At 36.6% G+C, this 19,601-nt stretch overlaps 1 protein-coding gene across 8 annotated transcripts in view; it reads right to left on the bottom strand.

The window, feature by feature from the left end:
* ACBD6 (acyl-CoA binding domain containing 6) overlaps nucleotides 1-19,601 on the bottom strand; it is a 194,383-nt gene that overhangs the window by 102,371 nt on the left and 72,411 nt on the right. For 6 of the 8 annotated variants that reach the window (XR_014052381.1, XR_014052380.1, XM_081485840.1 and 3 more), the window contains exons 5-6: nucleotides 18,928-19,033; nucleotides 197-286 (exon numbers count right to left, since the gene is read on the bottom strand). Coding sequence is in view for 5 of the 8 variants with exons in the window: in XM_081485840.1 (XP_081341966.1) it covers nucleotides 197-286; nucleotides 18,928-19,033 (196 nt within the window). In the remaining 3 variants the exon portion in view is untranslated. Of the gene's footprint in view, nucleotides 1-157; nucleotides 287-18,927; nucleotides 19,034-19,601 lie in introns of all 8 variants that reach the window. The other 2 variants (XR_014052382.1, XM_081485838.1) reach the window with 2 other exon arrangements.

Below are 19,601 nucleotides of genomic sequence, written 5' to 3'. Positions count from 1 at the left end.
AACTTAACGGGTACAAACTGTCCTTGTCCTTCTGGGGTGATGAAAATGTTAGGACAAGATAGTAGCAATGGCTGCACATTGTTAAATATATTAATGCCACTGGATTGTACACTTTAAAACCGTTAATATGATAAATTTTACTTTATATAGATTTTACCTCATTTTTTAAAAAACATTTTCTTTTCATCACTCTTACCTGACAGTTAATATCAGCTCTATATTGTAGCAAGACTGTGACTAGTTCCTTATGTCCTCGATCACAAGCCCAGTGGAGTAGAGTTCTGCCCTAAAAACACAGAAAAAGACAAATGAATTTGTTAATCCAGTTGTGGGCCATATAAAAGACATAAGGTCTTAAGAAAGATACAGAAATAAGTAAAAATATAGGTTAACTATTCTAAGAATGATTAATATAAAATGTTCTATGGGAAAAGCAGTAAATGAAGAAAACAACAGGAATTCCTGAGTTCTACTTTGGGGATCTGTTAGATACTAGCCCAGTGACTTTCTTCAGCCTGATCAGTTTCTTTATCCATAGAGTAGGGATAAGGATAATACTAACAACAATAATACCAGTAACATTTATTGAATGTATGAACTATGCAATAACACTTTGTAAATTTTAAAGTACTTTGATGAAATGAGAGATTAATTTCAAATTATTATGTTCACTTTTGGTGAAACAACTCTTATGAATTAAAAAAAAAAATGGTACTTAAACCTAGGTAGAGATCATAATCTGAATGTAATATATCTAAATTTACTCAAGATTATTCCATAAAATGTAAGAAAATGTAATCACAAGCATTTCCCCTTCATAGCTCAAATTTACACCCTGAAATATCCCCCAAACATTAGTACAAGTCTACTAGTATTTAACTCCAAATGTTGACATGAAAGCCACTTGTAAAACAGAATAGACAATTAACTGTTAAGAGACAGCGTAATAAATATTAAACAATTTTAACTATTGTCTACCAAAGACAAACAGTTACTATCGATGTGTTAATTCTTTTCTCTACTGTCAGAAAATCTTGGCTTAGTTAACAAAAGGAGCCTAATTGGTCCAGAGAATAAACAAAACCCCCAAAGCTAAGGGCTTTTCTGAAGAAATGAGTGATTATGGCTTAACACTACTTTTTGAGGGTGGTAGTGATGTTGTCATTTTTAAAAGAATGGAATGTTTTTTCACATTAAGTTGAAATCCCTGCTTTATGTTATTTTAGAAAAGATTTAAACAGATATAAGCTAGGACAAAGAGGACTTAAAAGTAAAAAGCACCTCTGAAGAAAGCTTTTCTTAACCCACTTACATTCTTCATCTTTCAGACTCTCTTCACATACCTATTCATTCAACTAATTAACCAGGAGCTATTCTTGAAAAAAACAAACAACAGCAAAAACCCAAAGTAAGACAACTTCTTCCTTAAAAATTGTCCTTTCCATTTCTTTCATTTGCTCAATTTATTTTTACTTACCTGTGAATATCTGTTTTGTATGCAAAATGCAGAGAAGGGAAGCAGAAAATTTTTAAATGTGGGCAAATCAGTCACACTTTATTGTAACAGCAAAACCACTTAGTTAATTATTAGTTCAGAGCCCACTAATAATTTTTTAAAATGGAGACAATTCTAAAAGCCAAATAAAAAATGTATTGTTGATAGAGAACAGTGTTGCCTATGTTAAATGTTCCCCAGCTCTAATGTATACTGATTTACTGTTACTGAGGCACTCATTTTAAAACCCTCCATATGAATAATTAGATATTCTAATTTGATCCTCAGAACAAATACCAATGTGTAAAGTATTTTATAATTCAATATAACTGTTTCACAGCTTTTACATTAAATAATCAGGTAAAATGTCAAAGTCTGTATTATTTTTAGTTCTAATTTTAAGGGTACATTTTATGGCTATCAAATTATTAACAAGAATCACCATATAGTTAAAATGATGTGTGACAGACTTACACAGGGCACCTACCAGAACTACCTAACAGTTAAGTAAGAAAACATAATATATCTAGTATTTTTACTGTAAGATGTACGGATAATTTCTATTCCTCAACAAGATCCCTGACTTCTCCTTAGGTTTAACCCAATAGGGTTCCATTGATTAATGCTAAAATATAACTCCTTAGCTGTTTCGGTGTGGAAGCAGACAGGCAACACATTTTACTGTTAATGGGGAGTTATATTTTAAATTTTCCATGTGTGGTGCCAAAAATTTACTTTAGGGAAACACCTATGACTGGACCTCAGTAGTGATTTTCACATTGGAGATATTTTCCAGAAGGGTGGCACTCGTATAGCAATGTTTTAAGGAGGACGATGTGCTCTCAGACATTTACACTCTGCTTTTTAACAGGTTTTTTGACCTGCGATGTAATTAATTTTTGTAACGCATTATTTTAATGGTACACTAATTAACCTTGAATTAGAATGAATTCTCTGACAATGACTTTCTACAGAAGTGCTGAAGAGAGCTACATTAAGACCACCTAATGATTAATATTTTTATGTGGTATTAAGCTCAAAAACAAGAGCAGGATTAAACATACTTGTAAATAAGCACACATAAAATAAATCAGGCTTTGGAATTTTTGCCTTCAAAAGTTCCTGCACTTAAATGAACAAAGACCAGCAAAACCAGGTATCTGAAAATGACAACTCTTTACTTCTTCACATTACAGAGTTCCTGTAAACATACTCTACTTTAAGATTATTGGCTCAAGTAATACATAACCAGGAATTTGCAGAGATGCTATCCTCATAACCCCTACTGATGAAATCAGTAAATAAACACCTGTGGTTCTGTCCTTTCTCTTTGTTAACCACAAATATACATGGACCAATATAGTACAGTTTTTAAATTTATTAAATTGAGATACTGGATTCCATAATTTCTTTTCCAGAAGGAAAACCATCAACTAGGTACACATCATATTTGTTTAAAGATTTTATACAAACTTATGAGATATTTTACCTATTTTTATATGTAATTGTTTTATCATCTATGAATGATATAATCTCTTAAAAATTTTCAAGTTAAAATTTATTTTTACTGTTACCACAAAAACTGACAACTGTTTCTTTGAGTTTTAATAACTTCTGAAAAAATATCCCAGAAGTATTTAGGATAAGTGGGGAAAGCCATTATTAAAAGAAATTTTTGTTAGGCCACCAGACGATAATAAGCACTATTTGGAAAGCTCTGGATATATTCTGGAATTCAAATACAGTAAAACATGGGGTCGGGGGGAGAGAGTTCCCATCTGTTAACTAAGGGTGCAAATATCGTCTTACCTCAGACAGATGAATGACTAAAGTGCTTTGAAAGTGCAGGGTGGCAGCTAACCTATTAAGTAGTATTACTTTCATACCTTCTGGAAAATACAGAGTGGGTCTTAATAGTTTAAATGCTCCTTTGATATCCTTGGTTACTTGTCCTTAAACCATGAAGAATTTTTAAAATTACATTTTCTCCTGGATATCACAAATTAAATGAAAAGAGATAGTATTATCAAGTGAATCTTGATGTTCTTATGGTATTTTGAGAATAGATACAAAGCATGTACACCATATATACAGTAGATGAAAACATGGCAAAGATGGTATGTTTAAATTTGTAAGAGCTGCCATTCTATCAAAGATTGTATAGGATGGTGGTGGTGGTTTAGCCGCTAAGTCAAGTCCGGCTCTTGCGACCCCATGGACTGTAGCCCGCCAGGCTCTTCTGTCCATGGGATTCTCCACGCAAGAATACTGGAGTGGGCTGCCATTTGCTTCTCCAGGGGATCTTCCCAACCCAGGAATTGAACCTGGGTCTCCTGCATTGCAGGCAGATTCTTTACTGACTGAGCTATGAGGGAAGCCATTGTATAGGATAATACAGTCTAATTACTCAGTGAAATACTGCAAACAGGTCAACTTGAATTTCTCTCTCCAAAAAAACTGGGTTTCAATTTACAATTGATTGACTTCAGCTACCAATAACCTGTAATGTCTGTCTCCCCTCTCCTATCCCTATCTTCTACCCTTTGCTGCTGCTGGTAAAGCATCTGGCTACAGTGACAACTCCCCCACCTGCAACCACCAGAAACTACACAAAGCCTCCTACTGCCACCCACCTCTCAAGAGTAAACCAACAGTGTTCTTTCAAAAACTCAGACAGCAGTAGTATCGGGAGGCAGTTTACAGTCTCAAGATGTGACTAGCATGTAAGGTAATACACATTTAAAGTAAGTGAATACTTTATTTTGTTCACTGGCTAGGACCTAAGGTAAAATGAAATGGTGTTGCTGACCTATCAGGGAATTCAGAAGGACTTTAAATACACTACTTTAAAAGATCCCTTTATAAGCATTTACTAAGCCATAATTTTAGTAACTAAAGGGTCAAGGAGTAAGCAATGGAGACATTACTTCATCCTGTATAAACTAATAAGTAATCCAGTGATCATAATAAGGTAGCCAGGTGTCATCATAAGACAATGGATAAATACATGATATATTCATGGTCATATGATGGAATATTACTCAGCAATGAAAACAAAGGGAAATACTGACCTATACAACAGTATCAATGACCCAAAAACATTATCTTAAATGCAAGAAGCCTTATGCAAAAAAAAAAGTACATTTTATGATTTCACCTATAAAGTTCTATAACAGGCAAAATCAACATACAGTAGAAGAATTAGAAAACAGTGATTACCTTTGTGGGATGAGGAGAAAGAAGCAGCTGAGAAGAGGCATGATGGAATTTTCTAGGGTGACAGTAATGTTCTATATCTTGATAGGAGTTTCGGTTACATGGGTACATGCATTTGTCAATATTAATTGAAAAAAGTGAAAGTGAAGTCTCTCAGTCGTGTCTGACTCTTTGCAACCCTATGGGCTGTAGCCCGCCAGGCTCCTTTTCCGTCCATGGGATTTTCCAGGCAAGAATACTGGAGTGGGTTGCCATTTTCTTCTCCAGGGGATCTTCCCGACCCAGGGATCAAACTCAGGTCTCCCACATTGCAGGCAGACTCTTTACCCTCTGAGCCATCAGGGAATACCATATAAAGATTAACTTTTGCAAATGACTGAAGGAGCTTAATGAAACAGGCTTGAACCCAGGTATCCCGCATTGCAGGTGGATTATTTACCAGCTGAGCCACAAGGGAAGCCCAAGAATATTGGAATGGGTAGCCTATCCCTTCTCCAGTGGATCTTCCCGACCAGGAATCGAACCAGGGCCTCCTGCATTGCAGGCAGATTCTTTACCAACTGAGCTATCATTGTATATACATTTTACATTAAGAGAAAAACTAGACTAATACTGATCTCTGGTTAATGATATATATGGTGAAGCATTTAGAAGAAAATGTATTTTCTATAAAATACTCTGAAACACTTCCAAAAAAGTAAGATAGACAGATGGATAAAGAGATGGCTAAATACTGATAAAGCAAACATACATAGTAAAATATCAGTGGTAGAATCTAGTGATAGGAATACATATGTCCACGGTAAAATTCTTTCAACTTTCTGGTATGTGTACAATTTTTCATAATAAATTGTTGGAAAAAAATCAAACGAAAATTTGTACACCCACATTCACAGCAGCAGTATTCACAATAGCCAAAATATAAAAGCAACCCAACTGTTCACAGATATTTAGATACACAAAATGCAGTATATGCATACAAACATCATTCATTTTTTTAAGAGGAAGAAAATTTTGACATGATTTAACATGGACGAGTCTTGAAGACATTATGTTAAGTGAAATAAGCCAGTCACAAGACAGCACATACTGCATGATTCCATTTACATGAAGTACCTAGAGCAGTCAAATCCATGATCAGAAAGTCAAATGGTGGCTGCCAGGGGGCTGGGGCAAGGGGAGGGATAGGGAGCTAGTGTTTAAGTTTCAGTTGGGGAAGATGAAAAAGTTCTGAAGAAGTATTAATACAGGCTTGATTTTTAAATGGTGCTGCCTGTATTAATATAAATGAGCATAATTTGACAGTTTAGAATGCATTTCTAAATTACTAGTGTGAATAAACAGAGTTCCTTCAAATTAATGTTAATCAACTACACAACCAAAATAGCATATACTCATGTAGAAAGTTATTTAAGAGGATACACTTTTACTTCCTTTTTTAAATAAAAGCATAAATTTATCCTCAGTTCACTGACTCTGCTTCTTAGACCTTTTGCTTCTTTGTTAGGTTAATAATGTCAGGTTTTGCCAGATTTTGCATCAGTTTCTCAAGCCAAAAGCAAGTAAATTGTATTCTGACATGAACCACAAATTTAAAACAAAGCAAGTAAAGAAAGGAACAGTTGAGAAAGGTGACCTTCTTCAAAGTATTTGAAAGAATCTATAAGCATATGGAAAATGGTATAAAATTATACCTTCAAAATGACAGAAAGGAAAGAACTAAAGAAGTAGCTCAATAAAAGAGGAATTTGGGGAGTGCGTTAGACAAGAATCTACGGAAAACTAATAAATTGTATAAATCCTTCTGGGGGGACTGATGATAGATACATTGGAATGATGTCATCTAATTTGTTCAAACATTATTACATCGCTACATTTAACAAATTTAAATTAATATAAAAGTTTAAAATACACACTAATGAGCATGTATTTAGCGTATGCTAATATGGCACTGATCTAAGAAACAATGTATATGACAAGAATAGTGCAGACATAAAATGTGCCTGATGATTGACAAGAAATATTCTGTTCATAACAAGTATACTTTACAAATTATTTAAATCAGCCAAGATATTTTCTTGAAAAACCTGTAAATATGTGGCATGTGTAAAGAGTTATATTAGTATGACTCAAAAATAAAAATTGAAGCACCATTTAAAAAATTTAAAAGCTCTTACATTTCTCTTCATATTACCTATACTGCAGTTTTCAAACATTTCTGCAAATCATTAAAAACTTTAATAAAAGTTGTAATATAAATAAAAAATGAGTACACATAACACCATGATGCTATAAATTTGGAACATCTGATATATAGATAGTGTCCTGAAAAGTAAGTATAACTACAAAACTTTTTCTTTTACCTAAAATATAAACAATGTCCTAATTACCGTATCAGCAGGAAACACTATGTATTGAATAATTTTCTCAAATTAGAAATGTATAACTTACTATTAATATATTAGCAGCAATTACAACTTAAATGACACACAGCAGGAACTATCCTTATACATAATAAAATAACTTCATTATAAAATAGGAATATTTTACTTAAAAAGCATTTTATATATATGTTTATGTGCTATGATAGCTATAGATTCAAATCTAAGCATTTTAGGCAATATAATAATAATATTTATTTCAATATATGGGGTGCAAATATAGCTTATCATATTATAACTATTATTAAATTTCTTTATGTGCTCACAGAACATTTTAAGTGCAATAAATGTAATTTTTAATCATCTTAGGGAAAGACTGAAATTGGGATATATCTGCTGGGTGGACATTTTAAATAAAGTCATACACCATCCCACAGAATCTTAGGCAATCAGTAGTGAAATATCTCAAGTTGAAATATTAGATAGACAAACACAAGAACTAGATGTCTTTTCAAAATTTTATCGTTACCTAACTTATTATAGTAGGGAAATGTCTTTTTTCTGATAAAGAGGTTAAAAGTATTTAGCTAGAAAGTTAACTGTGAGATTATATACTTTTAATCTACCATCAAAGCTTACAAAGTTGTTTCATTTGCTAGAGCTTTAAATGTCATGAAGCAGTACCCTTTATTTCATTTAGGATGTTAAGTGTGATTCTAATTTTAAGCTCCCATTTCCCTCATGTTCTTAAATTAATTCATACAAATCCCTGATTAATAATAAAAGGGCTTGCCATCAATATTCAAAGCCCAGCCTGAGTTGTCATGGCTGAAAGGGCAGAAATCTGCTTGGAGCAATGAGAGAACCCAACTGAATTCAGGGTGTCTCAGTCTATGAATGTGTAAGCACTTCATCTGTTCATGGAAACACAGTGTTCTGGCAGGCTGGGGGTAAAGGTAGCTGCATGGTTAACAAACTGGAAGACCTGGGAAACTGTACTATATCAAAATCACTAAATGAGGGAAGCAAGGCATTTTACAAGGCTTTCTTTCATTTTCACACATAAAATGTGGTGTTGTTTAGTATAAGCCATATGTGTTCTAGACATTTACTTTATCCCTATTACTGCTGTCCAATGATCTCTGCAGAGGTCACATGTGAATTTAACTATTTTATAAAAGAAATTGTTACAAGTCAGAGTATAACACTAGCAGGGCTGACTGGAAACTGATTATCCTCCTTAAATCCAGTGGTGAAAAGAACATTCTCTCAGAACTACATTTCACTCTTTTAGACTCAGCAGTTGTATGTATTTGAACAAGTAACATGTACATATCTGAAGCAGTTCTTGTCTGAAAAATAAGGGTAACCTTTCAGAGCTGTTGTGAAGACAACTGGTAAAAAAAAGTGGAAGTACCTTACAGAGTTGTGAATGTGGTGAAAGTACTCTGTAAACTATAACCCACACTGTATAAAATAGTAGTATTTGAAAGATGGAGAATTCTAATAGGGATCATATAGTATACACACAATCATTTCCAGTGAAAAAGTGACCTTGAAAAGTTAAGTGGGCTTTTGGTTTCCAGTTCCACATATAAAGAGCTAAGAAGTTGCCACTCCACCTTAACAACAAACAAAAAGCTGAAGAGACTGAAAAATCAACGATTCTTCTTGGATCCATAAGAGATGGGAGTATACAGGGCAAACTACTGCCCCTGAGACTAGAGAGAGACAGGTGAACCTGACAGCCTGGAGCACAGCCTTATATGTGGAGACCACCCGGGGAACCAGTTCCAGGTAGGAAACCCTGGCTATGATTGATAAACCGCTGGAGGCTCAGTGCAGACAACTCTGAGGGTAAAACTCCAAAGGCGTCTATTCAACTCCTCCACACACACACACCCCCAATAATGTGAGATTTACCACCAGGAGCATGACCAGGTTCTCTGACAATAAATGTCAGAGAAACATCCCCTTATGCTTTGGGTAGGGGAAAGGGAAATGATCCATTCTGAAATATGCCCTGAAAAGGCCTGCCTTGAGAGGAAAAGGTTAACCAGCACCTAACCTGTTGGGGTATTATCAGAGTCCAACTGACCCGGGGGAAGGGAAATAGCTAACTCCACTCTAGCCATTCTGTCCACTCAAGCCATTCTGTCCCATTCAAAGGGAGATTAAAAAAAGAAGAGAGAAACATTTCTGAGATTCCCAGTTCAGAGACACAGGCTCAGTACAGAACTGAGACCTAATGGTAGGACCACAGAACACTTTCTCTCCCCAACCCCTCACCAACATATTCAGTCAGTTCAGTTCAGTCCCTCCATCATGTCCGACTTTGCGACCCCATGCACTGCAGCACGCCAGGCTTCCCTGTCCATCACCAACTCCTGTAGCTTACTCAAACTCATGTCCATTGAGATTGGTGATGCCATCCAACCATCTCATCCTCTGCCGTCCCCTTCTCCTCCAATCTTCAATCTTCCCCAGCACCAGGGTCTTTTCAAATAAGTCAGTTCGTCACACCAACACATTACTAAGGGCCTATTTATAGCAGTTCCTTTTATCTGGTATATCACATCCAGCTATCAGTAAAAATTACATGGCAAACCCCAAGGCAAAAAATCCACCATTTGGAGAGACAGAATAAGCATCAGAATGAAACAGGGCAGAGATGTTGGAATTATCAGGTGGAGAATTTAAAACAACAATGATTAATATGCTAAGGGCTCTAATATATAAAGCTGGCAGCATGCAAGAACAGATGGACAGGGACTTCCCTGGTGGTCCAGTGGTTAAGAATCCACCTTGCAATTCAGGGAACGTGGCTTCCCAATCTCTGGTCAGGATACTAAGATACCACTTGCTGCAGAGCAACTAAGCCCCTGTGCCACAACTAAAGAGTCCATGCACTGCAACAAAAGATCCTGCATAATGCAGTGAAGATCCTGTGTGCCACAATTAGGACCCAAGGCAACCAAATATCTAAAACAAGAATATCTAAAACAAGAAAAAGAACAGATGGACAATGTAAGCAGAGAAGTGGAAATCCAAATAAAAAGCCATAAAGAAATGCCAGAGATTAAAAAAATATAAACCTATTGCAACAGAAATTAAAAATGCCTGTGACAGGCTTATTGGCATACCAGAAACAGCTGAAGAAAGAATCTCTGAGCTAGAAGATGTATCAATAGAATCCTTGAAAACTGAAAAGCAAAGAGAACAAAGACAGGAAACACCAATAATAACAAAAAACAGAACAGAATACCCAAGGGCTGTGGGACAAATGCAAAAGATGTAACGTATGCATAGTTGGGGATACCAGAAGGAGAAGAAACAGGGAAAGAAACACAAGAAATACCTGAACAATAACCGCACCTCCTCAAATTGATGCCAGATGTCAAGCCACAGATCCAGGAAGCTCAGAGAATACCAAGCAAGATAAATACTTCAAAAACTACACCATGCATATCATTTTCAAATTACAGAGAATCAGAGACAAAGAAAAATTCTGAAGGAAGCCAAAGGAAAAAACTACATTGCTTATAGAGAAAACAAAGATAAGAATTATATCAGACTTCTCTTCTGAAACCATGCAAGCAAGAAGAGTGGAGTGACATTTAAAGTGTTGAGGAAAAACCCCTGCTAACCTAGAATTCTGTATCCTGAGAAATCATCCTTCAAAAGTGAAGGAGAAATAAAGACTGTCTCAAAAAAATAGTGAAGAAATCTGTTGCCAGTAGACCTGCCTGGCCAGAAATATTGAGAGAAATTTATTAGAGAGAATGGAAACAATGTAGGTTAGAAACTGGATCTACATAAAGAAAGAGCATCAGAGAAGGAATAGTGAAGATACAATAAAAACTTATTCTTAATTGATTTAACAGTTTGTTCAAAATAATAGCAACACTGTATTTGATTATACAAGCTTATATATCATATCTTAGATGCATACAAATATATACATAGGCATACACTGCATGCATGTACATATGCCTATGTATGCTTTTATATAAGTGAAATGAGTGACAGAAGTAATACAAGAGACAGGAGGGAGGAATTAGGAATATTTTGTTTTTATAAGGCACTCACATTACCCATGAAATGGTATCATGTTATTTAAAGTGGACTTGGGTTAGTTATAAGTGTATCTTGCAAACTCTAGGGCAACCATTATAAAAGGTTAGAAAAAGCATAACTGAGAAGCTAAGAGGGGAAAGAAAATGGAATCATATTAAATGCTTACTCACAAATAGCAAGAAAAGAGAGGAAGACAAAAACAGGAACAAAAAATAAGGGCAAATACCGAATGTGGTAAATATTAATCCAACTATATCAGTAATCACTTTGAATGTCAGTGGCCTACATGTATCAATTAAAAGACAGATTGTCAGAATGGATCAAAAACCCAATCCAACAATACACTATTAAAAAAGAAAACCTACTTTAAATATGTAAACAAATATAAAGTAAATGTTCAGAGAGAAACTACCATGCTAACACACCATAAGAAAGCAGGATAGCTATATTAATTTTAGTCAGAGCAAACTTCAAAGTAAGGAAAGTTATATGTGATAAAGAACAGCATTAGATAATGGTAAAGAGGTCAGTTCTCCAAGACATAAAAATTCTTTATGTACCTAACAAAAGAGCCTCATTCATGGATGGTAGGATTACAAGACGGTACAGACATTTTTGGAAGAAAATTTCATGGTTTCTTATAAAACTAAACATATTCTTACAATATATTCTAGAATTCATACTTCTCCTTATTTACCCAAAGGTACTAAAAATTATGTCCACACAAAATCTGCACATGGATGTTTATAGCAGCTTTATTCATAACTGCCAAGACTCAGAGGCAGCCAAGGACAGTCCTTCAGGAGGTGAATGGTTAAGTAAATTGTGGAACATCTAGACAATGGAATATTCTTGGATGCTAAAAGGAAATGTCAATACAGAAATCAGATTGATTATATTCTTTGGAACTGAAGATGGAGAAGCTCTATACAGTCAGCAAAAACAAGACTGGAAGCTGACTGTGGCTTAGATCATAACTCTTTAATTGCCAAATTCAGACTTAAATTGAAGAAAGTAGGGAAAACCACTACACCATTCAGATATGACCTAAATCAAATCCCTTAGGATTATATGGTGGAAGTAACAAGTACATTCAAGGGATTAGACCTGATAGAGTGCCTGAAGAACTATGGACAGAGGTTAGTAACATTTTATAGGAGGCGGTGATCAAGACCATCCCTAAGAAAAAGAAATGCAAAAAGGCAAAATGGTTGTCTGAGGAGGCCTTACAAATAGCTGAGAAGAGAAGAGAAGCTGAAGGCAAAGGAGAAAAGAAAAGATACACCCATCTGAATGCCGAGTTCCAAAGAACAGCAAGGAGAGATAAGAAAGCCTTCTTAAGTGAACAATGTATGGAAATAGAGGAAAACAATAGAATGGGAAAGACTAGAGACCCCTTCAAGAAAATTAAAGATACCAAGGGAGCATTTCATGCAAAGATGGGCACAATAAAGGACAGACACCAAACAGAAGCAGAAGATATTAAGAAGAGGTGGCAAGAATACACAGAACTATACAAAGAAGGTGTTAATGACCCAGATAATCATGGTGGTGTAATCACCCACCTAGAGCCAGTGGAGTGTGAAGTCAAGTGGGCCTTAAGAAGCATTACTACAGACAATGTTAGTGGAGGTGATGGGATTCCAGCCGAGCTATTTCAAATCCTCAAAGATGATGCTGTGAAAATGCTGCACTCAATATGTCAGCAAATTTGGAAAACTCAGCAGTGGCCACAGGACTGGAAAAGGTCAGTTTTCACTCCAATCCCAAAGAAAGGCAATGACAAAGAATGTTCAGACTGCTGCACAGTTGCACTTATTTCACATGCTAGCAAGGTCATGCTCAAAATCCTTCAAGCTAGGCTTCAACAGTAGATGAATTGAGAACTTCCGATAAACAAGCTGGATTTAGAAAAGGCAGAGGAACCAGAGGTCAAATTGTCAACAACCATTGAATCATAGAAAAAGCAAGGGAATTCCAGAAAACATCTCCTTCTGCTTCATTGACTACGCTAAAGCCTTTGACTGTGTGGATCACAACACACTGTGGGAGATTCTTAAAGAGAATTACCTACCTTAACTTATCTACCTACCTCCTGAGAAACCTGTATGCTGGTCAAGAAGCAACAGTTAGAACAGGAGATGGAACAACGAACAGGTTCAAAATTGGGAAAGGAGTACATCAAAATTATATATTGTCATGCTGTTTATTTAACTTATATACAGAGTATATCATGTGAAATGCTAGGCTGGAAGAAGCTCAAGCTGGAATCAAGACTGCCAGGAGACATACCAATAAGCTGGGTATGTCAGCTTATTGGTATATGATTGGTATATGCAGATGACACCACTCTAATGGCAGAAAGTGAAGAAGAACTAAAGAGCCTCTTAATGAAGGTGAAAGAGGAGAGTGAAAAAACTGGCTTAAAACTCAACATTCAAAAAATGATCAGGGCATCCAATCCCATCACCTCATGGCAAACATATGGGGAAAAATGGAAACAGTGACAGATTTTATTTTGTTGGGTTCCAGAATCTCTGTGGACAGAGACTGCAACCATGATATTAAAAGACGCCTGCTTCTTGGAAGAAAAGCTATTACAAACCTAGACAGTGTATTAAAAAGTAGAGACCTCACTTTGCTTATCAAGGTCCATAAAGTCAAAGCTATGGTTTCTGCAGTAGTCATGTACAGATGTGAGAGTTGGACCATAGAGGAGGCTGAGCATCGAAGAACTGATGCTTTCAAACTGTGGTGCTGGAGAAGACTCTTCAAAGTCCCTTGGACTGCAAGGAGATCACACCAGTCAATCCTAAAGGAAATCAACCCTGAATATTCATTGGAAGGACTGATGCTGAAGCTGAAGCCCCAATACTCTGGTTACCTGATGCTAAGAGCTGACTCATTGGAAAAGACCCTGATGCTGGGAAAGACTGAGGGCAGGAGAAGGGGGCAACAGAAGATGAGATGATTGAACCGCATCATCGACTCAATGGACATGAGTTTGAGCAAACTCAGGGGATAGTGAAAGACAGGGGAGCCTGGAGTGCTGCAGTCCATGGGGCCACAAAGAGTTGGACATGACTGAGTGACCAAACAACAACAAAAAAGAAAATGAGCTATCAAACCATCAAAAGATATGGAGGAAACTCAAATTATTACTAAGTGAAAGAAGCCAATCTGAAAAGACTACATATCGTATGATTCCAACTATATGGCAGTTTGGAAAAGGCAAAACTATGGAGACAAGAAAAAGATCAGCGGTTGCCAGGGGAGCAAAAGGTGCAAATAGGCAAGCACATGGAATTTTTAGGGTCATGAAAATACTCTGTATGATACTGTAATGATGACTATGTCATTATACATCTGTCCAGATACATAGGATGTACAGCACCAAGAGTGAGCCCTAAAGTAAATTATGGACTTTGGGTGATTATGATATATTAATGAACATCCTTGGTTTAAAAAAAAAAATGTACGTCTACCTTCCTCTCAAGTTTATTAAAACACTAAAGCTGCTCTGCTCTTAAAAAAAATTTAAGTCTTAGAAAAAAGAATTAAGTGATTTCTTCATTATATCATCATCCTTCATTCATATTATTCACTAAGGACAATCAAGACATTTATTGATGTTGTGGTGTATGTGTTTCAGGTACTGTTTAAGTCCTTTATATACATTAACTCATTTAATACAACATTTCTGACACAGGTACTATTCTCATTTTACACATTAGGTAACTGAGACAGAATAAACTTGACAAAGGTCATATTGCTAGGAAGTGACAGTACTAGCCCTTGAACCCAGGTAGTCCAGCTTGTCACCATTATACTATACTGCTTCTGCTTATTCATTCATTCTATCATTCATTAATTCACAATTGATCAAATCTTTATTGAGCATGTGGGATATGTCAAGAGCTCTGACAGAAACATTTTCAACAAGGAAGTTCTCAAAACATTTACCTTTCCCAGGAAGCTGCTGAAGGAAATGCTCCTTCAAAACCAGGAAATAAATAAAAGAGGAAGCTAGAGGAGGAGACACTCCAACAAAACAGAAGTAAACAATAAAAGGTGAAGACCTAGGATCCAGAAAACAGAAAAATCCAGGAGAAAGGGGAAGAGAATTCCGAGGACAGCGGTAAAATGTAACGCCAGGATGACATCTGTGCGAGAGGCTGAGAGAACAACCAGTCCAGACTAGAGATGAAGAAGGAGGAAGGAAGGAAGGAAAGAAGGAAGGTTCCAGAAGGACACTGCTAAAGAAAAAAAAAGGAAAGACATGGGATTGACTGCATGCGAAGACCTCTATTGGGCAAGTTGAGGGAAGAGTTAATAAAAGGAACACTTGAATCGGTTCTACTGAGATGGATGAAACTGGAGCCCATTATACAGAGTGAAGTAAGCCAGAAAGAAAAACAACAATACAGTATACTAATGCATATATATGGAATTTGAAAGATGGTAACGATAACCCTATATGTGAGACAGAATAAGAGACACAGATGCATAGAACAATTTTATGGACTCTGAGGGAGAAGGTGAGGGTGGGACGTTCTGGGAGAATAGCATTGAAACATGTATATTATCATATGTGAAACAGAACACCATTCCATGTTCGATGCATGAGACAAGGGCTCAGGGCCGGGGCAATGGGATGACCCAAAGGGATGGGATGGGGAGGGAGGTGGGTGCGAGGTCCAGGAAGGGGAACACATGTAAACCCATGGCTGATTCATGTCAATGTATGGCAAAAACTATTACAATATTGTAAAGTAATTAGCCCCCAACTAAAATAAATAAATTTATAAAAAAAAAAAAAAAAAAGGAACATAGAAGACCAAGAAAGGTATAAAAGCAAATAAAGAGGCCACTATTAACTTTAACTTTAACTTTAATAGTGCAGTTTTTAGTTGCACTCATTTCACATGCTAGCGGAGAAGGCAATGGCACCCCACTCCAGTACTCTTGCCTGGAAAATCCCATGGACGGAGGGGCCTGGTGGGCTGCAGTCCAGGGGGTCGCACAGAGTCGGACACGACTGAAGAGACTTAGCAGCAGCAGCATTAACTTTAAGAAAAACAAAATGTTGTACCATGGAATGTAGATTGAATTATTCATGATTACATAATTCATTCATTCACTTTTTACCCTTGCCTTGCTTCCTTGTAATCAGAGCAGACTTCCTATGATACTGACCTGGGTCTTGGCCTCGTGACTTGTTTTAGACAAAGGAAAGCAGGGAGATGTGACACACACTACAGTCAAGGAAAGCTTTAAATGTATTTGTGGGATCTGGTTCTGTCTGCCCCACATAGGGTCTATCCATTGGGATTAGATCTCAGATGAAAAGAGGTGAAATCAAGATGAACTGAGCACAAACAAGGCTAGTAGAACCCAGCAGAGTCTCAAATGGTTCCAAGTCTTTTGAAACATGAACAATAAATAAATGTTGTTAGCTACTGAAATTTTTCTTTTTTTGCTATGGCACAAGTTGACTAATACATATAGTAGAGTCCATAGCTCAGCAAACAATATTTACATAGTCATAATAATATAGTTATATTATAACCATAATCAGTTCAATTCAGTCGCTCAGTCGTGTCCGACTCTTTGCAACCCCATGAATCGCAGCACACCAGGCCTCCCTGTCCATCACCAACTCCCGGAGTTTACCCAAACCCATGTCCATCGAGTCGGTGATGCCATCCAACCATCTCATCCTCTGTCGTCCCCTTCTCCTCCTGCCCCCAATCCTTCCCAGCATTAGGGTCTTTTCCAATGAGTCAACTCTTCGCATGAGGTGGCCAAAGTATTGGAGTTTCAGCTTCAACATCAGTCCTTCCAATGAACACCTAGGACTGATCTCCTTTAGGATGGACTGGTTGGATCTCCTTGCAGTCCAAGGGACTCTCAAGAGTCTTCTCCAACACCACAGTTCAAAAGCATCAATTCTGCGGCGTTCAGCTTTCTTCACTGTCCAACTCTCACATCCATACATGACTACTGTAAAAACCATAGCCTTGACTAGACAGACCTTTGTTGGCAAAGTAATGTCTCTACTTCTAAATATGCTATCTAGGTTGGTCATAACCTTCCTTCCAATGAGTAAGCGTCTTTTAATTTCATGGCTGCAACCACCATCTGCAGTGATTTTGGAGCCCCAAAAAATAAAGTCTGACACTGTTTCCCCATCTATTTCCCATGAAGGGATGGGATCAGATGCCACGATCTTAGTTTTCTGAATGTTGAGCTTTAAGCCAACTTTTTCACTCTCCTCTCTCACCTTCATCAAGAGGCTCTTTAGTCCTTCTTTGCTTTCTGCCATAAGGGTGGTGTCATCCACATATCTGAGGTTATTGATATTTCTCCCAGCAATCTTGATTCCAGCTTGTGTTTCTTCCAGCCCAGCGTTTCTCATGATGTACTCTGCATATAAGTTAAATAAGCAGGGTGACAATATACAGCCTTGACGTACTCCTTTTCCTATTTGGAACCAGTCTGTTGTTCCATGTCCAGTTCTAACTGTTGTTTCCTGACCTGCATACAGGTTTCTCAAGAGACAGGTCAGATGGTCTGGTATGCCCATCTCTTTCAGAACTTTCCACAGTTTATTGTGATCCACATAGTCAAAGGCTTTGGCATAGTCAATAAAGCAGAAATAGATGTTTTTCTGGAACTCTCTTGCTTTTTTGATGATCCAATGGATGTTGGCAATTTGATCTCTGGTTCCTCTGCCTTTTCTAAAACCAGCTTGAACATCTGGAAGTTCACGGTTCACGTATTGCTGAAGCCTGGCTTGGAGAATTTTGAGCATTACTTGACTAGCATGTGAGATGAGTGCAATTGTGCGGTAGTTTGAGCATTCTTTGGCATTGCCTTTTCTTTGGGATTGGAATGAAAACTGACCTTTTCCAGTCCTGCGGCCACTGCTGAGTTTTCTGGATTTGCTGGCATATTGAGTGCAGCACTTTCACAGTATCATCTTTCAGGATTTGAAATAGCTCAACTGGAATTCCATCACCTCCACTAGCTTTGTTTGTAGTGATGCTTTCTAAGGCCCACTTGACTTCACTGTGCATATTATAATTGACTATATTACATAATTATAGTATAATTTGTAATAATAATAAAAACATTGATACAATAGAGATTCAAGAAGAAAACTGAACTAAAAGCTGTGATAATAACTATGTTAAGAGAGTGAGGAGAGAGAGATGGGACCAGTATCACTGGTCCCCCTTTACTGTAGAATTACAGCCTTACATTTTCAGTTCCAGATGTCTTTGAAAACATATTACAGGAAAGATGTTGCCTAAAAGTGAGATAATATTAAAGGCTAACCTGTACAGAGAGCTCTCAATTAATAGAGAAGTCAATTATCTACTCTACACATTATCTATGATCACCACATGTCCTCTTCCTAACACTTGCCACCTTTGATTGAAGATGGTCATTTCAGTCATCTTTACCGCATTATCACAGAATGAGAAAAATGATTCAAAAAAAAAAGAAAAATGTTTCAAAGTGATTAGCAAGTTTTGCTTCTTTTTTAACAACTATAATGCAGGGACAGTTTAAGCTCAATATGTGAACAGTTCTATTCACAAAACAAATCAATAATAGTATATTTTACAAAATAATTTAGTATAGGATCCCTTTAAATAGTGGACCTGCATTGAAATAACTGGATTGACCAAGATTTTCACCGTTTTCTAGAAATATAGTTACTGGGGAAAGGACAATATACTTGTTTCATACCTCTTCATCTTGCATATCCACATCCATGTTTTTTGTTTTGATGACTTTGGTTATATGGTCAATGTTGTTTTCCCTGCAGTAATCAAATATGTCTTTGTCTTCTTCCCTAATTGGAGTTTAAAAAAAAAAGTTTTTGTCTTAATAGGTAACACAGAAAAGTTACATATTTTTAATACAATCTGTTTGCTGTAAACATTAACGGAATCTGGTAAAGAATTTTCCATGAACAATAGTGGATTTTCAGTAAGACAATACATCCAATCTCTGAAAAGACTAAGGTTCTTAGCAACTATAATTATAGAGAAAAGCTTCATCTGCTTTAACAGGTTACACTAGTACACTAAGAAAACATCTTGAGTAGATTTTCTCAATGCTCTTTCTCTCCCCAGTTGCTTTTACACACTGACAGGCACATACATCCTCTGACTCAGAATGTTCAATTGTAGCACTGCAGTGAGGTCATTTTCCGTTGCCAGTATAGAGGTAGCAAAGGATCGAGCAAACCTACTACTTCTATTACAGAAAAACAGAATAACTTGGTTGCCATCCAAGTTTTCAAAAATTATACACAAATACACACACAACACACACGCACACCAAAGTAATTTTCTTAAGGGAAAGATAATTACAGCATCACAAAATTCATAAATCTTTCATGAGATAATACAAATAAA

This window comes from Giraffa tippelskirchi, chromosome 5 (genome assembly GCF_054371585.1).
Source record: "Giraffa tippelskirchi isolate mGirTip1 chromosome 5, T2T-mGirTip1v1.2.pri, whole genome shotgun sequence".
Taxonomy (NCBI): Eukaryota; Metazoa; Chordata; class Mammalia; order Artiodactyla; family Giraffidae; genus Giraffa; species Giraffa tippelskirchi.
This window is presented reverse-complemented; position numbering and strand designations above follow the sequence as displayed.